This window comes from Bufo bufo, chromosome 6 (assembly GCF_905171765.1).
Source record: "Bufo bufo chromosome 6, aBufBuf1.1, whole genome shotgun sequence".
Classification (NCBI taxonomy): Eukaryota; Metazoa; Chordata; class Amphibia; order Anura; family Bufonidae; genus Bufo; species Bufo bufo.
Window position 1 is genome coordinate 289459417 of NC_053394.1, and position 24848 is coordinate 289484264.

The 24848-nt window shown below is 43.0% G+C and overlaps 1 protein-coding gene across 1 annotated transcript in view; it reads left to right on the forward strand.

The window, feature by feature from the left end:
• Positions 1–24848, forward strand: part of ITGA3 (integrin subunit alpha 3) — a 75660-nt gene that overhangs the window by 40232 nt on the left and 10580 nt on the right. The window contains exons 6-18 of the mRNA XM_040435049.1: positions 4673–4877; positions 5310–5503; positions 5584–5672; positions 5833–5963; positions 10339–10422; positions 11446–11513; positions 12752–12888; positions 15813–15959; positions 17491–17588; positions 20179–20344; positions 20424–20492; positions 20581–20660; positions 21745–21822. Coding sequence (XP_040290983.1) covers positions 4673–4877; positions 5310–5503; positions 5584–5672; positions 5833–5963; positions 10339–10422; positions 11446–11513; positions 12752–12888; positions 15813–15959; positions 17491–17588; positions 20179–20344; positions 20424–20492; positions 20581–20660; positions 21745–21822 — 1546 coding nt within the window. The remainder of the gene's footprint in view (positions 1–4672; positions 4878–5309; positions 5504–5583; positions 5673–5832; positions 5964–10338; positions 10423–11445; positions 11514–12751; positions 12889–15812; positions 15960–17490; positions 17589–20178; positions 20345–20423; positions 20493–20580; positions 20661–21744; positions 21823–24848) is intronic.

Consider the following 24848-nt stretch of genomic DNA (forward strand, 5'->3'; position numbering starts at 1 on the left):
GAGCATTTGCCGTAAACTGTTGAGGAACACCTAAAGGGTTAACAAAGTTTGTAAAATCAGCTTTGAATACCTTGAGGGGTGTAGTTTCTTAGATGGGGTCACTTTTTTTTGGAGTTTCTACTCTAGGGGTGCATCAGGGGGGCTTCAAATGGGACATGGTGTCAATAAACCAGTCCAGCTAAATCTGCCTTCCAAAAACCACACGGCGCCTCTTTCCCTCTACGCCCTGCCGTGTGCCCGTACAGTAGTTTACGGCCACATATGGGGTGTTTCTGCAAACTACAGAATAAGGGCAATTTCAAAGGTAATAACTCAAAATTGTTTGACAGAGATGGCTCCATGTTGTAGCATTGTGGTAACCCCAGTGTGGCTAAAATGGAAATAACTGACAGAGAAAACATCTGACCAAGGGTATGTTAATAAACTGCCCTATTAGTGGTCAACCCATATACTGTATATTTTAATGGAAGATTTACAAGCAAAAACCAAGGGAGACATGAACTCCCAGACAGACGTGATAAGAAAATATGCATTTATTTATCCTGTTATTGTAACACATTATATAGTAATGGCTACATGACTGCCAAGACCAGAACGAAGACAATCACTCTACCCGCCTCTTATATGCCCAAGACTTTGTAAATTCTGTATTTAAAGAGAACCTGTCGCCTTTTCTTCTGCTGCCTGCAGATTTCATGGTGACAGATGTTATTTATAGTGAACCTGCCACCAAGACAGACCCCATCACATTTTTAGTATAATTGCTAGACTATCTATGGCACTCCCAAAGAGTTGAATGGAGCACATGCGTGACTGCCGCTCCATTCAAATGGAGAACATGTGCCCCTGTTCATGTGATCAGCAGGGGCCTTAGAGGTCAGATCCACGATAATAAGACACTTATTTGGGCAGCACTGGTGCCATGCAGCCCTGGGGTCCTAGGTTCGAATATGACCAAAGACAACATCTACATGTAGTTTGTACTGTATGTTCTCCCTGTTTGCTTGGATTTCCTCTAAGTACTCCGGTTTCTTCCCACACTCCAAAGACATACTGACAGGGAATATGTCAGTGCTATATAAGTGAGTAAACATGATTCTCTATAGAGGATAATTTTATGTAATGGGACATCTCTCTTAAAACCTGCTGGCTGCCTGCAGACGCCTCTAGGGGAACATATGAGCTTACTGTCTTATTATTGAGATGAACGCAGTATATAGTTAGATCCTTAGCTCCCTCTAGTGGTGGCTGCATGTAGTCAGCATGTGATTAACCACCTCCGGACCGCCTAACGCAGATTCGCGTTCCGGAGGTGGCAGCCCTGCGCTCAGCGACGCATATACGCGTCATCTCGCGTGAGCCGAGATTTCCTGTGAACGCGCGCACACAGGCACGCGCGCTCACAGGAACGGAAGGTAAGAGAGTGGATCTCCAGCCTGCCAGCGGCGATCGTTCGCTAGCAGGCTGGAGATGTGATTTTTTTAACCCCTAACAGGTATATTAGACGCTGTTTTGATAACAGCATCTAATATACCTGCTACCTGGTCCTCTGGTGGTCCCCTTTGTTTGGATCGACCACCAGAGGACACGGGTAGCTCAGTAATATGTTGCACCAAGCACCACTACACTACACTACACCCCCCCCCCCCCGTCACTTATTAACCCCTTATTTACCCTTGATCACCCTTGATCACCCCTGATCACCCCATATAGACTCCCTGATCACCCCCCTGTCATTGATCACCCCCATGTCATTGATCACCCCCCTGTAAGGCTGCATTCAGATGTCCGTATGATTTTTACGGATCCACTGATACATGGATTGGATCCGCAAAACACGTACGGACATCTGAATGGAGCCTTACAGGGGAGTGATCAATGACGGAGGTGATCACCCCATATAGACTCCCTGATCACCCCCCTGTCATTGATCACCCCCCTGTCATTGATCACCCCCCTGTAAGGCTGCATTCAGATGTCCGTATGATTTTTACGGATCCACTGATACATGGATTGGATCCGCAAAACACGTACGGACATCTGAATGGAGCCTTACAGGGGAGTGATCAATGACGGAGGTGATCACCCCATATAGACTCCCTGATCACCCCCCTGTCATTGATCACCCCCCTGTCATTGATCACCCCCCTGTAAGGCTGCATTCAGATGTCGGTATGATTTTTACGGATCCACTGATACATGGATCAGATCCGCAAAACACATACGGACATCTGAATGGAGCCTTACAGGGGAGTGATCAATGACGGAGGTGATCACCCCATATAGACTCCCTGATCACCCCCCTGTCATCGATCACCCCCCCTGTCATTGATCACCCCCCTGTAAGGCTGCATTCAGATGTCCGTATGTTTTTTACGGATCCACTGATACATGGATCGGATCCGCAAAACACATACAGGCGTCTGAATGGAGCCTTACAGGGGGGTGATCACCCCAAATAGACTCCCTGATCACCCCCCTGTCATTGATCACCCCCTTGTAAGGCTCCATTCAGACGTCCGTATGATTTTTACGGATCCACTGACAAAAAATAAAAAATTCTAGGAACTCGCCATGCCCCTCACGGAATACCTTGGGGTGTCTTCTTTCCAAAATGGGGTCACTTGTGGGGTAGTTATACTGCCCTGGCATTCTAGCGGCCCAAATGTGTGGTAAGTAGTTTAAAATCAAAATCTGTAAAAAATAAATATCTTGGTCAAATGCCAACTTTGTATAAAAAAAATGGGAAAAGTTGTCTTTTGCCAAGATATTTCTCTCACCCAGCATGGGTATATGTAAAATGACACCCCAAAACACATTGCCCAACTTCTCCTGAATACGGAGATACCACATGTGTGACACTTTTTTGCAGCCTAGGTGGGCAAAGGGGGCCACATTCCAAAGAGCACCTTTCGGATTTCACCGGCCATTTTTTTTACAGATTTTGATTTCAAACTACTTCTCACGCATTTGGGCCCCTAAAATGCCAGGGCAGTATAACTACCCCACAAGTGACCCCATTTTGGAAAGAAGACACCCCAAGGTATTCGCTGATGGGCATAGTGAGTTCATAGAAGTTTTTATTTTTTGTTACAAGTTAGTGGAATATGAGACTTTGTAAGAAAAAAATAAATAAATAAATAAATCATCATTTTCCGCTAACTTGTGACAAAAAATAAAAAGTTCTATGAACTCACTATGCCCATCAGCGAATACCTTAGGGTGTCTACTTTCCGAAATGGGGTCATTTGTGGGGTGTTTGTACTGTCTGGCCATTGTAGAACCTCAGGAAACATGACAGGTGCTCAGAAAGTCAGAGCTGCTTCAAAAACATTTTTTTTTTATCAAAGACATGTAGAACAATAAATTTAGAGAAAAATTTATATATGGATGTCGTTTTTTTTTGCAAAATTTTACAACTGAAAGTGAAAAATGTCATTTTTTTGCAAAAAAAAATCGTTAAATTTCGATTAATAACAAAAAAAGTAAAAATGTCAGCAGCAATGAAATACCACCAAATGAAAGCTCTATTAGTGAGAAGAAAAGGAGGTAAAATTCATTTGGGTGGTAAGTTGCATGACCGAGCAATAAACGGTCAAAGTAGTGTAGGTCAGAAGTGTAAAAAGTGGCCTGGTCATTAAGTGTGTTTAAGCTATAGGGGCTGAGGTGGTTAATTAATGGGGCATACTCTGCTTCCAAAGGATATATCACAAATCTTTGACAGATATGGGTCCCACTTCTTGGACCCAAACCTATGTGGAGTTAGGCAAACAGCATGCGGTGAATGGGGAGTACTGTACAGCCACTTAATTTATTCTCCAACTGGATGCGGCCACTGCACAAGGTAGGTCGGGGCTCAGGAACCTGCATTGTCCACTTAGGTGCTGTTCGCAGAGGTGGGAATACAACTTTAATTCTATGTCTGTGGAGAGCTTTATATCAGTAAATTAAACGGGTTTTCTGGGATTTTAATATTGATGACCTATCCTCAGGATTAGAGATGAGCGAATTTCAGGTTATGAAATTCGTTCACGCTTCGTTTACTGGTAAAAGGTGAATTGCGTTATGGATTCCGTTACTACAGACCATAACACAATTCTATGACGAAATGCCTTTAGAGCAGGGATGCCCAACCTGCGGCCCTCCAGCTGTTGCAAAACTACAATTCCCAGCATGCCTGGACAGCCTACAGCTATTAGGGCATGCTGGGAGTTGTAGTTTTGCAACAGCTGGAGGGCCGCAGGTTGAGCATCCCTACTTTAGAGGCATTCTGCTATTCATTCCGTCATAATAGACGTCTATGGGCTGCAAAACGGATCCATCCCGTTTCCGTTATGTAGGAGAGGACTCCCCAGTATTATGTATTAATTGCACATGGTAGGGGTCCTGCTAAAGATTTTGTACTGGGTCAAGTCCTCGTAGTTGGTTTATTATGGTAGAATACTTCATTATGTTAAAGACTGTTCTTGGGAAATGTCCATCACTTGCATTGACAGATGGTCATACACTTGGTTATGGCCTACACAGTAAGCATCTTATTTCATAAGATGGGGATCATGGTATCATAAACTGAGGAATATGTTTGATAGGAGAAGCACTCTTGACTTTTCACCCCATGTTTTCTCAGATTTAGATACTTTAACTTTAATCATTTTATTCTTCTCTTCCACAGGGTACTCTGTACAGGTTGGCAAGAACATATTAGCGAAAGATAAACTCACTGTTGTCTCCGGAGCTCCTCGTTGGAACCATAAGGGCGCTGTGTATCTGATGGAAATGGAGGAGAAAGCCTTAAAACTGAAACAGGTGCTGAGTGGGGACCAGGTGGGGTCCTACTTTGGAAACATCATTGCCCTGGCTGATTTTAACAATGATGGGTAAGTAGTAGAATGGCAGTCAATATAGTGGGAACTATGACCTCGTACAAGACGCCCATACTTGTTGAATTCCACTGTAGACTTACAGACTTAAGAGTATATTAACATAGCAACATGAACGAGCAAATGCATGCTGAAAGATATGGCGGATCGCGCTGTCTAATCTGCTGCCCGCACTCCGCTATCCTGCATGGGGATGAGTGATAGCATAGCGATGGATCCTCCCCATGTTGCGGAGGACATCGCTGCATGTAATATGCTCTGCTAGCTATCTGCTGATTGCCGGGAGGGAACGCTTCCCGACAATCGCTAGCAGCATCTGGGTTTCTAATACACTCTTTAGTCGTTTCGCTGTATGTTCTATGTAATTGTTATGGTATCATTTGTATTGTCTCAACCTCATTAAGATCTCATTACCTTAATTCATCTTAGTTGGCAAGACATAGCAGTTGGTGCTCCCTATTATTTTGACCAGAGGAAGGAAGTTGGTGGAGCAGTTTACATTTACACCAATGAAGTTGGAAGTTTCACTGATAAGCCGTCTTTAGTGTTGCAAGGTCCTACAGACTCTGGTTTTGGTTTTGCTGTGGCAAATATTGGTGATATTAACCAGGATGGTTTTGTAGGTGAGTAGCATCTGTAATGTATATTGTAACCTATTGTAGCATCAGTGAATGTTGCGTAATGCAGATTCTTCTCTGTCCAGACTTGGCTGTAGGGGCCCCTTTTGAAGAAACGGGCAAACTGTATATCTACATCAGCAATTCTAATGGTGTTCGATCCAAACCCAGCCAGGTAATGTATTGCCAAGTCCCTGAAGCAACTTTTCACATAGTTTTATCCTATGCGGGTCTATTTGTCTCTATGGTAACAGAGTACAAACAAACCCTGTGTAGTCTGAAGCCAATTCCAGGTGTCAAAAAATCCCTTTAACATCAAAAATGTATCTTTGCAGATAATCGATGGATCTCAGGTTGGCGGGATACAAATGTTTGGATATTCTCTGAATGGGGGGATGGATGTTGATGGAAATTCCTACCCAGATCTGCTTGTGGGCAGTTTATCTGATCAAATGGCACTGCTCAGGTACTACTCCTTTGTCTTGCGACTATGATCATATAGTGGACATGTTTCCAAAGCGGATATGTACAGTACAGACCAAAAGTTTGGACACACCTTCTCATTCAAAGAGTTTTCTTTATTTTCATGACTATGAAAATTGCAGATTCACACTGAAGGCATCAAAACTATGAATTAACACATGTGGAATTATATACATAACAAACAAGTGTGAAACAACTGAAAATATGTCATATTCTAGGTTCTTCAAAGTAGCCACCTTTTGCTTTGATTACTGCTTTGGACACTCTTGGCATTCTCTTGATGAGCTTCAAGAGGTAGTCCCCTGAAATGGTTTTCACTTCACAGGTGTGCCCTGTCAGGTTTAATAAGTGGGATTTCTTGCCTTATAAATGGGTTGGGACCATCAGTTGCGTTGAGGAGAAGTCAGGTGGATACACAGCTGATAGTCCTACTGAATAGACTGTTAGAATTTGTATTATGACAAGAAAAAAGCAGCTAAGTAAAGAAAAACGAGTGGCCATCATTACTTTAAGAAATTAAGGTTAGTCAGTCAGCCCAAAAATTGGGAAAACTTTGAAAGTAAGGGCTATTTGACCATGAAGGAGAGTGATGGGGTGCTGCGCCAGATGACCTGGCCTCCACAGTCACCGGACCTGAACCCAATCGAGATGGTTTGGGGTGAGCTGGACCGCAGAGTGAAAGCAAAAGGGCCAACAAGTGCTAAGCATCTCTTGGAACTCCTTCAAGACTGTTGGAAGACCATTTCAGGGGACTACTTCTTGAAGCTCATCAAGAGAATGCCAAGAGTGTGCAAAGCAGTAATCAAAGCAAAGGTGGCTACTTTGAAGAACCTAGAATATGACATATTTTCAGTTGTTTCACACTTGTTTGTTATGTATATAATTCCACATGTGTTAATTCATAGTTGTGATGCCTTCATAGTCATGAAAATAAAGAAAACTCTTTGAATGAGAAGGTGTGTCCAAACTTTTGGTCTGTACTGTATAATAGACTAGCGCTATGATACAATAGACTAGGGCTATGAAGCTGTTATGATACTGTAGACTAAAGCTGTATTAGACTAGAGCTATGACACAATAGACTACACCCTGTACAGAATTATTAGGCAAATGAGTATTTTGACCACATCATCCTCTTTATGCATGTTGTCTTACTCCAAGCTGTATAGGCTCGAAAGCCTACTACCAATTAAGCATATTAGGTGATGTGCATCTCTGTAATGAGAAGGGGTGTGGTCTAATGACATCAACACCCTATATCAGGTGTGCATAATTATTAGGCAACTTTCCTTTGGCAAAATGGGTCAAAAGAAGGACTTGACAGGCTCAGAAAAGTCAAAAATAGTGAGATATCTTGCAGAGGGATGCAGCACTCTTAAAATTGCAAAGCTTCTGAAGCGTGATCATCGAACAATCAAGCGTTTCATTCAAAATAGTCAACAGGGTCGCAAGAAGCGTGTGGAAAAACCAAGGCGCAAAATAACTGCCCATGAACTGAGAAAAGTCAAGCGTGCAGCTGCCAAGATGCCACTTGCCACCAGTTTGGCCATATTCTTTAGAGCTGCAACATCACTGGAGTGCCCAAAAGCACAAGGTGTGCAATACTCAGAGACATGGCCAAGGTAAGAAAGGCTGAAAGACGACCACCACTTGTCACGGCCATGGCTATGACCGTGACTCCTGAACCGCATGCGGTTGTCAGCGGTTCTCTTTGGTGTTCAATCACAGGTGAGGGCTGTGGTATTTGCCTCACCTGTGGTTGCCGCTGGCAACAGTGTGTATGGGCAGCGTAGCAGTCGGAGCTGTGCCATTGCAGCTTGCTACGTTGTGCATGCGGTTTTGTGTGATGTGTGTATGTGTGCACTTGTTGTTAGTTTTTGTGTGCACGTCTCCTTTAAGTTGATGTCTTCCCTTCCCTGGTGCTGGAAGGGTTAACTCCCTTCCCAGTGTGTGTGATGTCACTGGGTGTGTCCAATCCTTGGGTGTGGCCACTTGGGCCTATAAAGACCCTCTCTCTTGCAGAGCTCAGGAGGTTGCTTCAGCATGCTTGCTGATAGCAGCCTCCTGTGTTTGTCATCCGCCAGTGAGAGCCACCACTGTGGTCATACTGTCACGGCTGAGGATGGGGGAAACCCTCAGCCGTGAGGTGCCAGGTGTTGAAGTAGCTACTCGGCCATGAAGCCACAGGACAGGGAGCAGGTCACCTCCTACAGCGTCCCTACCCTGACCCTAACTCCTAACCTGCATGGGCCGACCTTTAAGGTAGGAGGGCCCATGCGCCGGAACCTCGGAGCCCTGTCTTACCCTCCGCAGATCCCTGAGCTAGGAGCTGGGTAAGGCAACCTACTCCTCCTTGACACGGGAAAAGGGGAACAGAAACAGCAATACGGAAATGGCAGGTGAACAGACATTCACCAACCTGCCACAGCCCTGCTGACTGGATCCCTAAACAGACAGGGATCCAGAACCGTTATGCTGCACAAACACATATGAAAATCCCAACAGACAAACTTGCTACAACACACACATAAAGACATAGGCATACATAAAACTATACTATGAACTGTAAACTCAAACTTAAACTATGACCACAGTGGTGGCTCTCACTGGCGGATGACAAACACAGGAGGCTGCTATCAGCAAGCATGCTGAAGCAACCTCCTGAGCTCTGCAAGAGAGAGGGTCTTTATAGGCCCAAGTGGCCACACCCAAGGATTGGACACACCCAGTGACATCACACACACTGGGAAGGGAGTTAACCCTTCCAGCACCAGGGAAGGGAAGACATCAACTTAAAGGAGACGTGCACACAAAAACTAACAACAAGTGCACACATACACACATCACACAAAACCGCATGCACAACGTAGCAAGCTGCAATGGCACAGCTCCGACTGCTACGCTGCCCATACACACTGTTGCCAGCGGCAACCACAGGTGAGGCAAATACCACAGCCCTCACCTGTGATTGAACACCAAAGAGAACCGCTGACAACCGCATGCGGTTCAGGAGTCACGGTCATAGCCATGGCCGTGACACCACTGAACAAGACACACAAGCTGAAACGTCAAGACTGGGCCAAGAAATATCTCAAGACTGATTTTTCTAAGGTTTTATGGACTGATGAAATGAGAGTGAGTCTTGATGGGCCAGATGGATGGGCCCGTGGCTGGATTGGTAAAGGGCAGAGAGCTCCAGTCCGACTCAGACGCCAGCAAGGTGGAGGTGGAGTACTGGTTTGGGCTGGTATCATCAAAGATGAGCTTGTGGGGCCTTTTCGGGTTGAGGATGGAGTCAAGCTCAACTCCCAGTCCTACTGCCAGTTTCTGGAAGACACCTTCTTCAAGCAGTGGTACAGGAAGAAGTCTGCATCCTTCAAGAAAAACATGATTTTCATGCAGGACAATGCTCCATCACACGCGTCCAAGTACTCCACAGCGTGGCTGGCAAGAAAGGGTATAAAAGAAGAAAATCTAATGACATGGCCTCCTTGTTCACCTGATCTGAACCCCATTGAGAACCTGTGGTCCATCATCAAATGTGAGATTTACAAGGAGGGAAAACAGTACACCTCTCTGAACAGTGTCTGGGAGGCTGTGGTTGCTGCTGCACGCAATGTTGATGGTGAACAGATCAAAACACTGACAGAATCCATGGATGGCAGGCTTTTGAGTGTCCTTGCAAAGAAAGGTGGCTATATTGGTCACTGATTTGTTTTTGTTTTGTTTTTGAATGTCAGAAATGTATATTTGTGAATGTTGAGATGTTATATTGGTTTCACTGGTAAAAATAAATAATTGAAATGGGTATATATTTGTTTTTTGTTAAGTTGCCTAATAATTATGCACAGTAATAGTCACCTGCACACACAGATATACCCCTAAAATAGCTAAAACTAAAAACAAACTAAAAACTACTTCCAAAAATATTCAGCTTTGATATTAATGAGTTTTTTGGGTTCATTGAGAACATGGTTGTTGTTCAATAATAAAATTAATCCTCAAAAATACAACTTGCCTAATAATTCTGCACTCCCTGTATACAGTATTGTCATATAGATTCCATCACAGCTTATAGGAAATTGTTACCTCTTAGTCAACTGAAAATGGGTGAGTTGCTTTTCATCAGTATTACAATATCCTTGAATCATCGGAACCCTAGTACAAATTTCTTTTGATATCCAGGGCAAGAAACCCAATACATCATTGAGACCAGTGCCTGCAGGCTTTCTCTAGCACTCACTTTTGATATGCCATGGTGTGGGTTGCAGGGGGTGTCTGCTTGGATAATGCACAGAGAGTAATGGACAAACAGTAATCTAATATCTTTGATCTAATTTCTTATTATTATTTTGTAGATCTCGACCTGTTATCAATATCTCAAAAGAGTTCTCTGTAACACCAACACTTGTGGACCCCAATAAATGTACTTCTTCAACATGGTGAGAGTTTCATTCATTTCTAATATACTGTAAAATGAAAAGTTCAGCAACTTTCTATAATACTTTTAGAGTTTTAGGTCTGTTTGCTGACAGTGAATGGAAACAATACATTGTTGTCTCATATTTTGTCATATTAATGGCCATCTTAGGGGTTGCATGCTCTCAGTTGTGGTTTACTCCATTTCCCCTCGGTATTTTGTACACTGATTGACAGTAGCCTGTTACGACAGTGGCTGTGGAACCACTGTGCTGTGTAAATCAAGAGATTTGACTTTGGGCTAATTATAAGGGTGTTATCCTGGCAGTACCCTGATTTTCACCCTTTAACGCCTGTGAAAGGATCTGAACTTCCATGTAGGGTAACCACCAGTCAGCTGCTTCCCGGAGTAGTCTCTGTATGATTGACCCATGGAGGTCACAGACACTGGTGCAGAGCAAAACCATAGTCAAGAACAGGGAGAGTATGAGCAATCCGATAAACAGTCTGAGGTCAGGGCAGGCAGCCAAAGGTCAATATGGAAGACAGGCACGGGTCAGTATCCAGGAAAAGGACAGAAGCTGGTACATGGGCAGACAACAGAAGCAACATACCTTCACAGGATACTAGAAAGCTAGGAAAACTATTGCTCAAGCACCCTCAAACAGGGGAATAGGTCTTAAGTATCTCAAGGCAGCCAGCCATAGGCAGTAGCAGATTAGAGTGCGCAGGCACTGGCTATATGGACAAATGAGCAGAGGCCTTGCTGACAAGCAGGCCGCAGCCTGCGTGGAGGGACAGAGCAACCCCAGCTTGGTCCACTGGGAAGGGGAGAGTAGGAAGCAGGTCGGCGCCGCTTGGATATAGTAATGTGAGACTGTAAGTTGAGCAGCTGTAACATAGACCCTTCCCACAACGTGAGCTCTGCTAGTTGATTGCCTATAAGGATAGCCATGGGATTGATGGAAATGTAGAATGATATATTTTTAGCCTCCAGTCCTATGGCACTGACCTTTTTCTTCTATATGTGCTCCCCTATATTACAGTATGGATGTCCGCCTCTGCTTCTCGTACATGCTAAGTACGGGTGACTCCAGTAACAAACAGAACATTAGTGAGTATTTCAGTGTGTAAAGACCAGTGTATGATGCTGTGCATGTGTGCAAAGATTCGGAAAGCTATTATAAGCACTTAAAATTAAAATACTGATGACCTTTCATCTGTATAGGTCATCAGTATCTGATCGGTGGGATCTGACACCTGTTTGTGAAGGCACTGGAGCTCCTGTGAGCACTGTGGTCTTCTCCCTGCTCACCAAGCACAGTGCCGTATATTGTACCGTGACTGCTTGGTATTGCACCTCAGCCCTATTCACTTCTATAGTACTTAGCTGCGTCTAGGCCACGTGACCGATGAACGTGTCATCACTGGGCTAGAGAAGGCTGCGGCACTACTGCGAGCACTGCAGCCTTCTCAAACAGCTGACCGGCGGGGGCACCGGGTGTCGGACCTCCTCCTATCAGATACTGATGACCTATCCAGAGGATACGTCATCAGTATAAAAGTCTCGAAAAACCCCTTTAAAGGAGAAAAACAGTCTAAAATCTTCCAGATATTATGGTGGATATTGTAATTGTGGTGGTATGTAAGCTTACATCGTTAACAGCTCCAAATCCACTACAAAGATGTAGAGTTAAATGATAAAATTCTGACTGTCTGCAGCTTCCACTTTTTTTAATTTGACCATATAAATAGATTGTATTAATTCGGTTCTTTCATGTTTTGGTCGCTTTTAATTAGGTCCCATAGTGTGTGGTACCTAAGGAAAGACTCATACTAACCTGCTGTCCATCTCTCCAGTCCTGCACTATGGTTCAGTTTGATGATATTCCAGTCCCCTGCCTATTTACTTCCAGGCGGAGTACAGACTGAGTCCATGCGCTGCTGCAACCAATAACTGGCCTCAGTGGTAACTTGTCCACAAGTGGCACATGACCCAAGAGTGACATGCTGCTTGGGAACACATCACCGCTGAGGCCAGCCATTAGCTACCGCTGCGCATGTGACCCTGTCCATACCCCCACTGGAAATAAACAGCTGAAAGATTACTTAACTGAGCTAGGGCACAGGAGCGGAGCGGCGGGGAGCAGGTGCGTATGATTCTTTCATTAAGTAACACACGCTATGGAGCCTGATTAAAAAGCAACCAAAGCCTGGAAATTTCTTTAAGCTCCTAAGCTCCCTCTAGTGGGGGCTGCAAGCACTTAAATTTATATCATGTCTATAACAGGGAGTGTATGTAAATAATCATACATTTATTTAATAATAATTATGTCTTTTGCTAAATTTTAGCTCTCCAGTACACGGTGGAAGCTGACTTTGATCGGCGCCCTTCTCGAGTGAAATTCTTAGGCACTGCAGGAGGTGTTTACAAAGGATTTTTCTCAATGCCAGATACAAAATGCCAAAATCTAAAGCTTCTGTTACTGGTGAGGAATAGATATAGCCTTATACTCTATGTGCACCAAGGTGTATATGATACATATACACATATTCTCTGTGCTTGCTTTGTTATGTTATGTTAATGGCTATGCTAAGTAGTAGATTTACTTTTAGTCATTGTTTTAGGTAGAGGAGGGAGAAGGAAACTTTCACCCTACTGGATATGTTTGTGCCTTAGCATATTCTAGTGGTGGTGAGTAAATGAATACCACGCAAAAAAGAGTAAATTCACTTCCCATGGATTAAAAATATAATGTTTATTCAAAAAAGCACAAATCACAAAATAACAAATCATAATCATATAAATATCATAATAATGGTAAGCATATGGTGGAAATATCCAATTAGAAGCGCCACCTGACCTGAATTAGTACACCTAATGGTAATAATAAGTCTATGGGACAGTACTGGGCAGAGAGTGAGATGGGGCTAAAAGGTCAGTTTTTAAAGCGTGAAGTGTCCTATGGAGTGCCTGTCTTAGGGTCATGTGATGCGTGTAGCGAATAGTGGCTCCCTGCGGCGCATGACGAATCACAAGCAGCCGCATCATATCCGCTTCCGCCCTTCCATTGAGTCGGACGCCTGCGAGGGCAGTCACATGCCTCGGACGGCACGGACTGACGTCACCGGCGCACGATCTCCTTGAGCAAAGATTTTTTATATAAAAAAAGGAATGTCAATGAACAATATATTGTTCATTGACATTAATTTTTTATATAAAAAATCTTTGTCATATTATTTATGAATTAATATTTTATATGCACTTAGCACTTTATTGCATTGGTTTGTATTTTTTAAATATAATCGAAATTATTAATTGCTGATAATAATCATATGTTATATTGCACTTTATAATGTATTAGCAGCGTGTATTTTTAAATCATTAATTGCCGATAGATGATCACATGTGATATTGCACTTTATAATGTATTAGCACTCTAGCATCTTTTTGCACAGTCAACATCTTGGGCGAGTGCTTTTCTTTCCCTTTCTTTTTATTCCCTTTGTATTCCTACTGCAGCTCCTTTACCTCTAATAGCTGTCTTCCAGCGCTGCAAATATGGCTGAGTGCGCATGGCGGTCAGGCGGCCTGCTAGCTTCCCTCGGTCTCCAAGGAGATTGTGCGCCGGTGACGTCAGTCCGTGCCGTCCGAGGCATGTGACTGCCCTCGCAGGCCTCCGACTCAGGGGAAGGGCGGAAGCGGATATGATGCGGCTGCTTCTGATTCGTCATGCGCCGCAGGGAGCCACTATTCGCTACACGCATCACATGACCCTAAGACAGGCCCTCCATAGGACACTTCACTCTTTAAAAACTGACCTTTTAGCCCCATTCAAACCACTCCTCCTGAGGAAGCAGAACGGCGAAACGTACGTCGAGGAGGCAGCGTCCACTTTTCCTGTCACCATCTGGTATGATAATCTTTATTTACTTTAGCTATCTTTCCAGACTTTTCATTATTATTTGGCCTTGGTTCATGGTGTTAGAGAGTGTGGTCTTTTTTGAGTACATTGATATAGTTCTAGAGGGTGGATCTCTCTATCATACTTAATTCAGTGTATAGCGTATTTACTATATCTCACTCTCTGCCCAGTACTGTCCCATAGACTTATTATTACCATTAGGTGTACTAATTCAGGTCAGGTGGCGCTTCTAATTGGATATTTCCACCATATTATGATATTTATATGATTATGATTAGTTATTTCGTGATTTGTGCTTTTTTGAATAAACATTATATTTTTAATCTATGGGAAGTGAATTTACTCTTTTTTGCGTGGTATTTATATAATAATAATAGAGTATCCCAGTTACAGCTATTTATAGCAGAATTTGACCTATTGGTGATTAACTGGTGGTGAGTAAGGTCAGCCATAGTTATCATGATATCAATGGTTGGCGAGATATCTTCATAGACTTAGATGCCGCAGAAATGGGAGTGGGATAAGCAGATTCTCCCTTCCTAGGGGCAATTACATGATACAATTCTGGATCTCTGCGGTCACCACCAGGTGGAATTCACAGGATATGGATTTTATACAGCTCCCATTGAACTTACTAGTTGATATATATACATATCTAAATGCAGTAAGTTCCCCTAGTGGTGGCCTTAGGTAAGCAGAATATGTTTTCACTCATTGACAGTCTGAAGGGAAACTGTCAGTGCCAAGCCCTCTCTCAACATCGGTAGTTGCATGGTCTGCGTAGCTACACTACTGACCTCCTGCTCACCTGATATGTGGAATCATCAAGGCCTGAAAGCAGGTTTGGAGTCCAGTCACTGATCTGAAAGGATGATGTTTAATGAAGTATGCATAATGAAATAACAGCCCAGGTTAGGTACACAGATAAGCGGCAACCATGTGTAACATGAGGCAGGGAAGTAGTCAAGTAGCAATTCACAGCAGTTCATTCAGGAAGCACAGGAGCTGCAAGCTATACTAAAGGCTGAAGGCACAATGAGGAAGTTCATGGGTGGGACCAATCAAGACATTGGTGCTTAAGGAGTTCTGTGCGCCAGAAAAAGAAATCTACACCCACAAGGAGGCTCACAGTCCATCTCCAACGGCTCACAACCCTCCCACTTTTTGTAAAAGTTGTGATGGAGGTGAAAAAGAGGAAAAACGTTAAAACCCCAAAATGGAACTTGCTACAAAAATTTGCAACTTTTGTATGCCAGAAAACTGGTGTACAAAGTTGAGGTAAGTCCAGGATCTTCATTACCTTAGTGAGATGAGCTAATGCCCGGGACACAGAAGTTCGAATTCTGACACCACCCCACATACCATGTGCTGTATGTTGTTTAGAACCTCTTCATCCAGGTTAACTTCTAATTTTCCTTACTATATGTCATCCAGTTTAACATTGTCTCGTTCTTTACCTTACTTTAATTTATTTTTATTCACCCCAGGAAAATTTCCGAGATAAGCTCCACCCAATACAAATTTCACTGAAGTACAACATTCTGGAGCGTGAGCAGAAAAATGTCAGGAGGGTTGTTAACCTGGACAACTTCCCTGTCCTTAACCAAGATCAGAGCACAGAGCAAATGCTGGAGGTAAGTCACCTTTAAAGTAACTAGGTCAACATTTAAAGTAACTAGGTCAACACTTGGGTGTAATGGGTGCTGCTTGGTAAATCTCTACCTGGCTTTGCCTTCTCCTGGCAAAATCAGCAATTTGCTAGAAAAGTGAGAAGCTATATCCATGGCAATTAACTGATCTTTGCCATGGCTTATATCTGAAAGGGGTTTATGATTGCCGCCCCTGGGCACCTTCAGAAGCCAATTAACATATTGAATAAAAGTGTTTTTCTGAGAAAATAGGTGATGGACAGCAATATGGAAGGTAGCATTCTAATATGGGGAATGTAATGGAGATCCTGATGTTAGTGTTCTATAATGGTGATTTTAGGTGAAAGATCCCTTTAAGATATAGATGAGGAGGTGAGATGCGGGCCACAGCACAGAGCCAGCCCTGCTTTCAGCATCCTGCGTTGTCAAACATACAGGAGAATACAGCACTAGATACCTATTACATCCAGCACGTTCTCTTTCCCCATTTTCTCCATTAGGTCCAGAATGTCATGACGACTTATTTCAGCTATGCAGAGTTTGTCACATAGACATATTAGATTCCTAACTTTTCCATCATCCCCACCTTTCTGCCCCAACAGTGCCATCCTGCTCCCACCCCCAATACTGTACCCACTGTGTTCTCCAATGCTCCTAAATACTAAACTGCAGAAAAAAAGCACCACCATTAAAAATAATGCCCCCTGCAGTGCCCCATAAGTAATAATGTCTCCTATGGTGTTTCCAGCTATAATAATGTCCCCTATAATGCGCCATAAGTAATAATCTTTCCTATAGTGTCCCTAGTATTAACAATGCCGACTATAGTGCCTCCAACAATAATAATGTCCCTTATTGTTTCCTCAGTAATAATAATGGCAACAGTATTAATAGTGCCCCCTATAGTGACCCGAGTAATAATAAAGCCCCCTGTTGTGCCTCCAGTAATAATAATTATTTCACAGTGCTCCCAGTAATGTCCTCATGGTGCATACAGTAATGCTCCCAAAGGAATAGCTCTCACAGTGGCCCCAGTAATGTCCCCAATGGTCCCAAAGTGGCCAAGGAGAAAAACTAAAATAATACTTGAGTCCCATTCCTTACAGCCATCTGAGATGCAGGCTTTGGGCATTTTCTGGTCTACGGACTGAGATGTATCCCGTTGCAGGTGGCCAGTCATGTTGACGTTATTGTGCTGTTTCCCAGCGCAGGTGGTCATAATGACATCATTGCTTTGAGACCTCTGTGCCAATTTACTGTTTCATAGGACTCAGATGCCTAGAATGGTGAACAGCAGGGTGGGGAACCATCAGCTCCCATGCACCGATGCAGTATTGCAAAGAATGGGAGGTAGAAAGGACATGCCCACCGGTGGGATTCCGTAGTAAAAATTGTTGTGTGAATGGATTCTAAGTGTATTCTATCTGACATCCATAGAACACAAAAGCAAATTCCAAATGGAAACATGACAATAAAAGTGCTTAACATTAGCAAACTGTACACTATTGTTTTTCAGGTCCACTTTAAGAAAGAGTGTGGAGCAGATAATGTGTGTAGGAGCAACTTACAGATGCAGTATGAATACCTGAATGAAAACTTAGAGCCATTTCCAAGGTCAGAGCACTAATCTTTCCCTTTATCTCCTCTATTACTGCATATAACCTCTCCCTATATCTCCTCCTATTACTCCATATAACCTCCTCCTATTACTCCATATAACCTGTCCCTATATCTCCTCCTATTACTCCATATAACCTCTCCCTATATCTCCTCCTATTACTCCATATAACCTGTCTCTATATCTCCTCCTATTGCTCCATATAACCTCTCCCTATATCTCCCCCTATTACTCCATATAACCTCTCCCTATATCTCCTCCTATTACTCCATATAACCTCTCCCTATATCTCCTCCTATTACTCCATATAACCTCTCCCTATATCTCCTCCTATTACTCCATATAACCTCTCCCTATATCTCCTTCTATTACTTCATATAACATCTCCCTATATCTCCTCCTGTTACTCCATATAACCTCTCCCTATATCTCCTCCTATTACTCCATATAACCTCTCCCTATATCTCCTCCTATTAGTCCACATAACCTCTCCCTATATCTCCTCCTATTACTCCATATAACCTCTCCCTATATCTCCTCCTATTACTCCATATAACCTCTCCCTATATCTCCTCCTAATACTCCATATAACCTTTCCCTATATCCTATTGCTCCATATAACCTCTCCCTATATCTCCTCCTATTGCTCCATATAACCTCTTCCTATACCTCCTCCTATTACTCCATATAACATCTCCCTATATGTCCTCCTGTTACATCACATAACCTCTCCCTATATCTCCTCCTATTACTCCATATAACCTCTCCCTATATCTTCTTCTATTACTCCATATAACATCTCCCTATATCTCCTATTACTCCATATAACCTCTCCCTATATCTCCTCCTATTACTCCATATAACCTCTCCCTATATCTCCTCCTATTACTCCACATAACCTCTCCCTATATCTCCTCCTATTACTCCATATAACCTTTCCCTATATCCTATTACTCCATATAACCTCTCCCTATATCTCCTCCTATTACTCCATATAACCTCTCTCTATATCTCCTCCTATTACTCTATATAACATCTCCCTATATCTCCTCCTATTACTCCACATAACCTTCCCCTATAGCTCCTCCTATTACTCCATATGACATCTCCCTATACCTCCTCCTATTACTCCATATAACCTCTCCCTATATCTCCTCCTATTACTCCATATAACCTTTCCCTATATCCTATTACTCCATATAACCTCTCCCTATATCTCCTACTATTGCTCCATATAACCTCTTCCTATACCTCCTCCTATTACTCCATATAACATCTCCCTATATCTCCTCCTGTTACATCACATAACCTCTCCCTATATCTCCTCCTATTACTCCATATAACCTCTCCCTATATCTCCTTCTATTACTCCATATAACATATCCCTATATCTCCTATTGCTCCATATAACCTCTCCCTATATCTCCTCCTATTACTCATTATAACCTCTCCCTATATCTCCTCCTATTACTCCATATAACCTCTCCCTATATCTCCTCCTATTACTCCATATAACCTTTCCCTATATCCTATTACTCCATATAACCTCTCCCTATATCTCCTCCTATTGCTCCATATAACCTCTTCCTATACCTCCTCCTATTACTCCATATAACATCTCCCTATATCTCCTCCTGTTACATCACATAACCTCTCCCTATATCTCCTCCTATTACTCCATATAACCTCTCCCTATATCTCCTTCTATTAGTCCATATAACATCTCCCTATATCTCCTATTGCTCCATATAACCTCTCCCTATATCTCCTCCTATTACTCATTATAACCTCTCCCTATATCTCCTCCTATTACTCCATATAACCTCTCCCTATATCTCCTCCTATTACTCCATATAACCTTTCCCTATATCCTATTACTCCATATAACCTCTCCCTATATCTCCTCCTATTGCTTCATATAACCTCTCCCTATATCTCCTCCTATTGCTCCATATAACCTCTCCCTATATCTCCTCCTATTACTCCATATAACCTCTCCCTATATCTCCTTCTATTACTCCATATAACCTCTCCCTATATCTCCTCCTATTACTCCATATAACCTCTCCCTATATCTCCTCCTATTACTCTATATAACATCTCCCTATATCTCCTCCTATTACTCCACATAACCTTCCCCTATAGCTCCTCCTATTACTCCATATAACATCTCCCTATACCTCCTCCTATTACTCCATATAACCTCTCCCTATATCTCCTCCTATTACTCCATATAACCTTCCTCTATATCTCCTCTTATTGCTCCATATAACTTCTCTCTATATCTCCTCCTATTACGCCATATAACCTCTCCCTATATCTCCTCCTATTATTCCATATAACCTCTCCCTATATCTCCTCCTATTACTCCATATAACCTCTCCTATATCTCCTCCTATTACTCCATATAACCTCTCCCTATATCTTCTCCTATTACTCCATATAACCTCTCCCTTTATCTCCTCCTATTATTCCATATAACCTCTCCCTATATCTCCTCTTATTACTCCATATAACCTCTCCCTATATCTCTTCCTATTATTCCATATAACCTCTGCCTATAACTCTATGTATCATTTTCCATAGGGTAAATGGAACTCAGGTTCTCTATTATAACTTAAATGTCAAGAGGTTGCACCTTCGAATAGTTGTGACCAATTTCCCTACTGCAACCTCCTCAGCAGACGATGCACATGAAGCTATGTTAAATGTCACATTTCCAGATGAACTTGTCTTCTCCGCAGCGCGACCAGTAAGTGGCATGAAGACCGTGTGATGTACTGCTATAACAGACCTCTAGACTAATAGCATTTGTATTGCTGTTTTGATAGGTTGGTTCCTGTGTCTTTGATGGTACTGTCTTGTGTCAGCTGGGAAACCCCTTCCGGAGGAACCAAAGGGTAAGAAACCAATTTATAATTGAATTGTTTGCAATTTTTATATTCAGGCTATGCTGCTATATTCTCTACCTACGCCTGTCTTCTATAGGCTGAGATTGACATCACATTGCAAACAACTGGAATTGTCTTGAAGACCAGAGAGGTGACCACTGCACTCCAGCTGTCCACGTAAGGAATAGCCACAGAACTTTAGAGGAGTCCATGTGAAGATTGTGAACCAGAGTGCAGTCAATTAAAGTGGGGTCTGTAAGCTATGACGCTCAGCGATGGTTAGAACAAAGAGGCGGTGGTGCTCTACAGATAGCTGTTCTTTCGTTTCCTGTTGGCAGTATTTAGGAAAGGATCGGATTGGCCATAGACTTGCAGAGATTCTGTTGAATCTAGCTAAGAATCTGTCATGAGCCACAACCCCTTAGTTCTAGCTATAATGGAGTTCTCAACACATATTCTTGGCATCTTAATGGGGTTTTCTATTTTAGAAAATATAATTTTATCTTTCCTTTTCGGAAATTTTTAATTAAAGGGATGGACACTCATCTGTGAACTAGAGAATCTCTAACACAACATCTCTGCATTACACTGAAGTTCCATTGATTTCAGTTGGTAATTTGTAGTGCTCCTTTTCCATTTTCTAAAGCCTCATTCACATGTCCGTGTCCATGCTCAAATCCATGAGCAGGTGGTCAGTGATGCATCCGTGAAGCTGTCCGTGAAGGATCTGTGTTGGGTCCGTGTGTCCATTTTTTGCTGTCCGTGTTGCATCCGGGGTTTTCATGGACCCCCATAGACTATAATAGACGTGATGAATCCGTGAACACGGACAAAATAGAGCACACATCTGTGCTAAAAACACTGACCCACGGACCGTGCTAAAACGTTGATATCTGAATACACACATTAAAATTAATGGGGACGTGTGCTGTCCGTAGAAAAAAACACGTACAGCACACGTCCGTGAAACACTGACGTGTGAATGAGGCTTAACACTGTAGGGAAATTGGACATTTGCTCCCAGGTTTCCCTGCTGATTTCAGCTTATCACAGGGGTTACAAAGAGTGGGATAATCTGTGATCCACTTTTTTCGAGAGGTCCTTCTAACCTAAAGAGATTATAAAATATGGACAATAATCCCTTTAAATCTATGAGGCCATGATGACTTGGGCTGATTTAGAGCTCTGGATAGTGTAGAAACACCAAAGATGAAAATCCATTCATGTAGGAAGCCCTGATTCCTTTGTTTTTCCCTTTTAGACTGAGTAAACAGACCGGTCTGGAGGAGGAATCTGCCGATTTCTTGGTGGACTACACATTAAAGACCTCATTATCTGTGTAAGTAGTCCCTGAAATGATCCTCACTTATAGAGACAGTACACGGAGAGGAGGAACCCAGCAGCAGGGATTTTTCTTATGGATTACATGTGTTACTGGGGTCTGCCATATTGGATGTGTGCTTTATGGCTGCTGCAATAGCCCCCATATTCTTATACAGTCTACAGAGGGTTAATCAGAACAGTGATGTAATGCTGCTTATCCAGTCCCCCTGCAGTAAAAATGATCTGTCATTCATTCATTTTAATCCCCTTGAGTGCTTGATAATAATCCTTATGATAAAAGCCAGACTTTACAGCATAGTGGAAAAGTGAGGCGCAGAAAGCAGGAAATACCAGCCGTTTGTGTATTCTTTAGTGACTGTGGAAACTGGAATGTGTCAGAAAGCATGTCATATAGATACCATAGGGGGAAAAAAATGAGGGGGGGCTAACCTCTCAACACAAAATTACATACATGTGCGTCATTTGCATGTGGGGTATGCAATGAGCATCTGACAAGCTGAGCCGACTTGATATGTGGCAGCTGATACCTGCCAGCAATGACCAGGATAGGAGATAACTTAGATCTCGCTTATTTAACGCCTCAGGGGCCTCGTTCAATAATGGCTGCAGCGACTGAGAGGTTACGCAGAGAGAGGAGTCTCCCTCTGACCTCTCATCAGCCTTACCCATGGTGAAATTGCATGGTTCCCATCAGAGCCTATGGCACCCTTGGGCCTTCTGAAGGCTCCCGGGCCTGCCACAGTAAACTGCCTGTTAGAGGAAGCCAGCAGAGTTCCCATAGACTATTGCAGTTTATGGTATAAGCCAAGGATGCCCAACCTGCAGCCCTCCAGCTGTTGCAAAACTACAACTCCCAGCATGTCTGGACAGCCTACAGCTATCAGCCTACAGCAGAGCATGGTGGTGGTGGGAGTTGTAGTTTTACAACAGCTGGAGGGCCGCAGGTTGAGCATCCCTAGTATAAACATTTAAAGACATCACATGTTCAAGTCCCTCAAGTGGATTAAAAGTAAAAAATAAAATATATACATATATATATATATATATATATATATATATACAGTACAGGCCAAAAGTTTGGACACACCTTCTCAATTAAAGAGTTATCTTTATTTTCATGACTATGAAAATTGTAGATTCACACTGAAGGCATCAAAACTATGAATTAACACATGTGGAATTATATACATAACAAACAAGTGTAAAACAACTGAAAATATGTCATATTCTAGGTTCTTCAAAGTAGCCACCTTTTGCTTTGATTACTGCTTTGCACACTCTTGGCATTCTCTTGATGAGCTTCAAGAGGTAGTCCCCTGAAATGGTTTTCACTTCACAGTTGTGCCCTGTCACGTTTAATAAGTGGGATTTCTTGCCTTATAAATGGGGTTGGGACCATCAGTGGCGTTGAGGAGAAGTCAGGTGGATACACAGCTGATAGTCCTACTGAATAGACTGTTAGAATTTGTATTATGGCAAGAAAAAAGCAGCTAAGTAAACAAAAACGAGTGGCCATCATTACTTTAAGAAATGAAGGTCAGTCAGTCAGCCGAAAAATTGGGAAAACTTTGAAAGTAAGGGCTATTTGACCATGAAGGAGAGTGATGGGGTGCTGCGCCAGATGACCTGGCCTCCACAGTCACCGGACCTGAACCCAATCGAGATGGTTTGGGGTGAGTTGGACCGCAGAGTGAAGGCAAAAGGGCCAACAAGTGCTAAGCATCTCTGGGAACTCCTTCAAGACTGTTGGAAGACCATTTCAGGGGACTACCTCTTGAAGCTCATCAAGAGAATGCCAGCAGTGTGCAAAGCAGTAATCAAAGCAAAAGGTGGCTACTTTGAAGAACCTAGAATATGACATATTTTCAGTTGTTTCACACTTGTTTGTTATGTATATAATTCCACATGTGTTAATTCATAGTTTTGATGCCTTCATAGTCATGAAAATAAAGAAAACTCTTTGAATGAGGTGTGTCCAAACTTTTGGTCTGTACTGTATATATATATTTTTATATATATATATATATATATATATATATATATCAGTAAAGAATTAAAAGTGAAAATCACACCCTTTCTCAATTTTACATATAAAAATAAACTATAAAAAATAAACATAATTGGTATTGTCACGTCCAAAAATGTCTGAACTATTGACCACCTCCCGACCGCCTAACGCACGGATGCGTCCGGAAGGTGGTTGATTCATTCCTCCTGGACGCATCCGTGCGTCATCTCGCGAGACGCGAGATTTCCTGTGAACGCGCGCACACAGGCGCACGCGCTCACAGGAACGGAAGGTAAGAGAGTCGATCTCCAGCCTGCCAGCGGCGATCGTTCGCTGGCAGGCTGGAGATGTGATTTTTTTAACCCCTAACAGGTATATTAGACGCTGTTATGATAACAGCGTCTAATATACCTGCTACCTGGTCCTCTGGTGGTCCCCTTTGTTTGGATCGACCACCAGAGGACACAGGTAGCTCAGTAAAGTAGCACCACTACACTACACTACACCCCCCCCCCCCCCCGTCACTTATTAACCCCTTATTCACCCCTGATCACCCCATATAGACTCCCTGATCACCCCCATGTCATTGATCACCCCCCTGTCATTGATAACCCCCTGTAAGGCTCCATTCAGAGGTCCGTATGAATTTTACGGATCCACTAATTGATGGATCGGATCCGCAAAACACATACGGACGTCTGAATGGAGCCTTACAGGGGAGTGATCAATGACGGAAGTGATCACCCCATATAGACTCCCTGATCACCCCCCTGTCATTGATAACCCCCTGTAAGGCTCCATTCAGAGGTCCGTATGAATTTTACGGACCACTGATAGATGGATCGGATCCGCAAAACACATACGGACGTCTGAATGGAGCCTTACAGGGGAGTGATCAATAACGGAGGTGATCACCCCATATAGACTCCCTGATCACCCCCATATAGACTCCCTGATCACCCCCCTGTCATTGATCACCCCCCTGTCATTGATCACCCCCCTGTCAGGCTGCA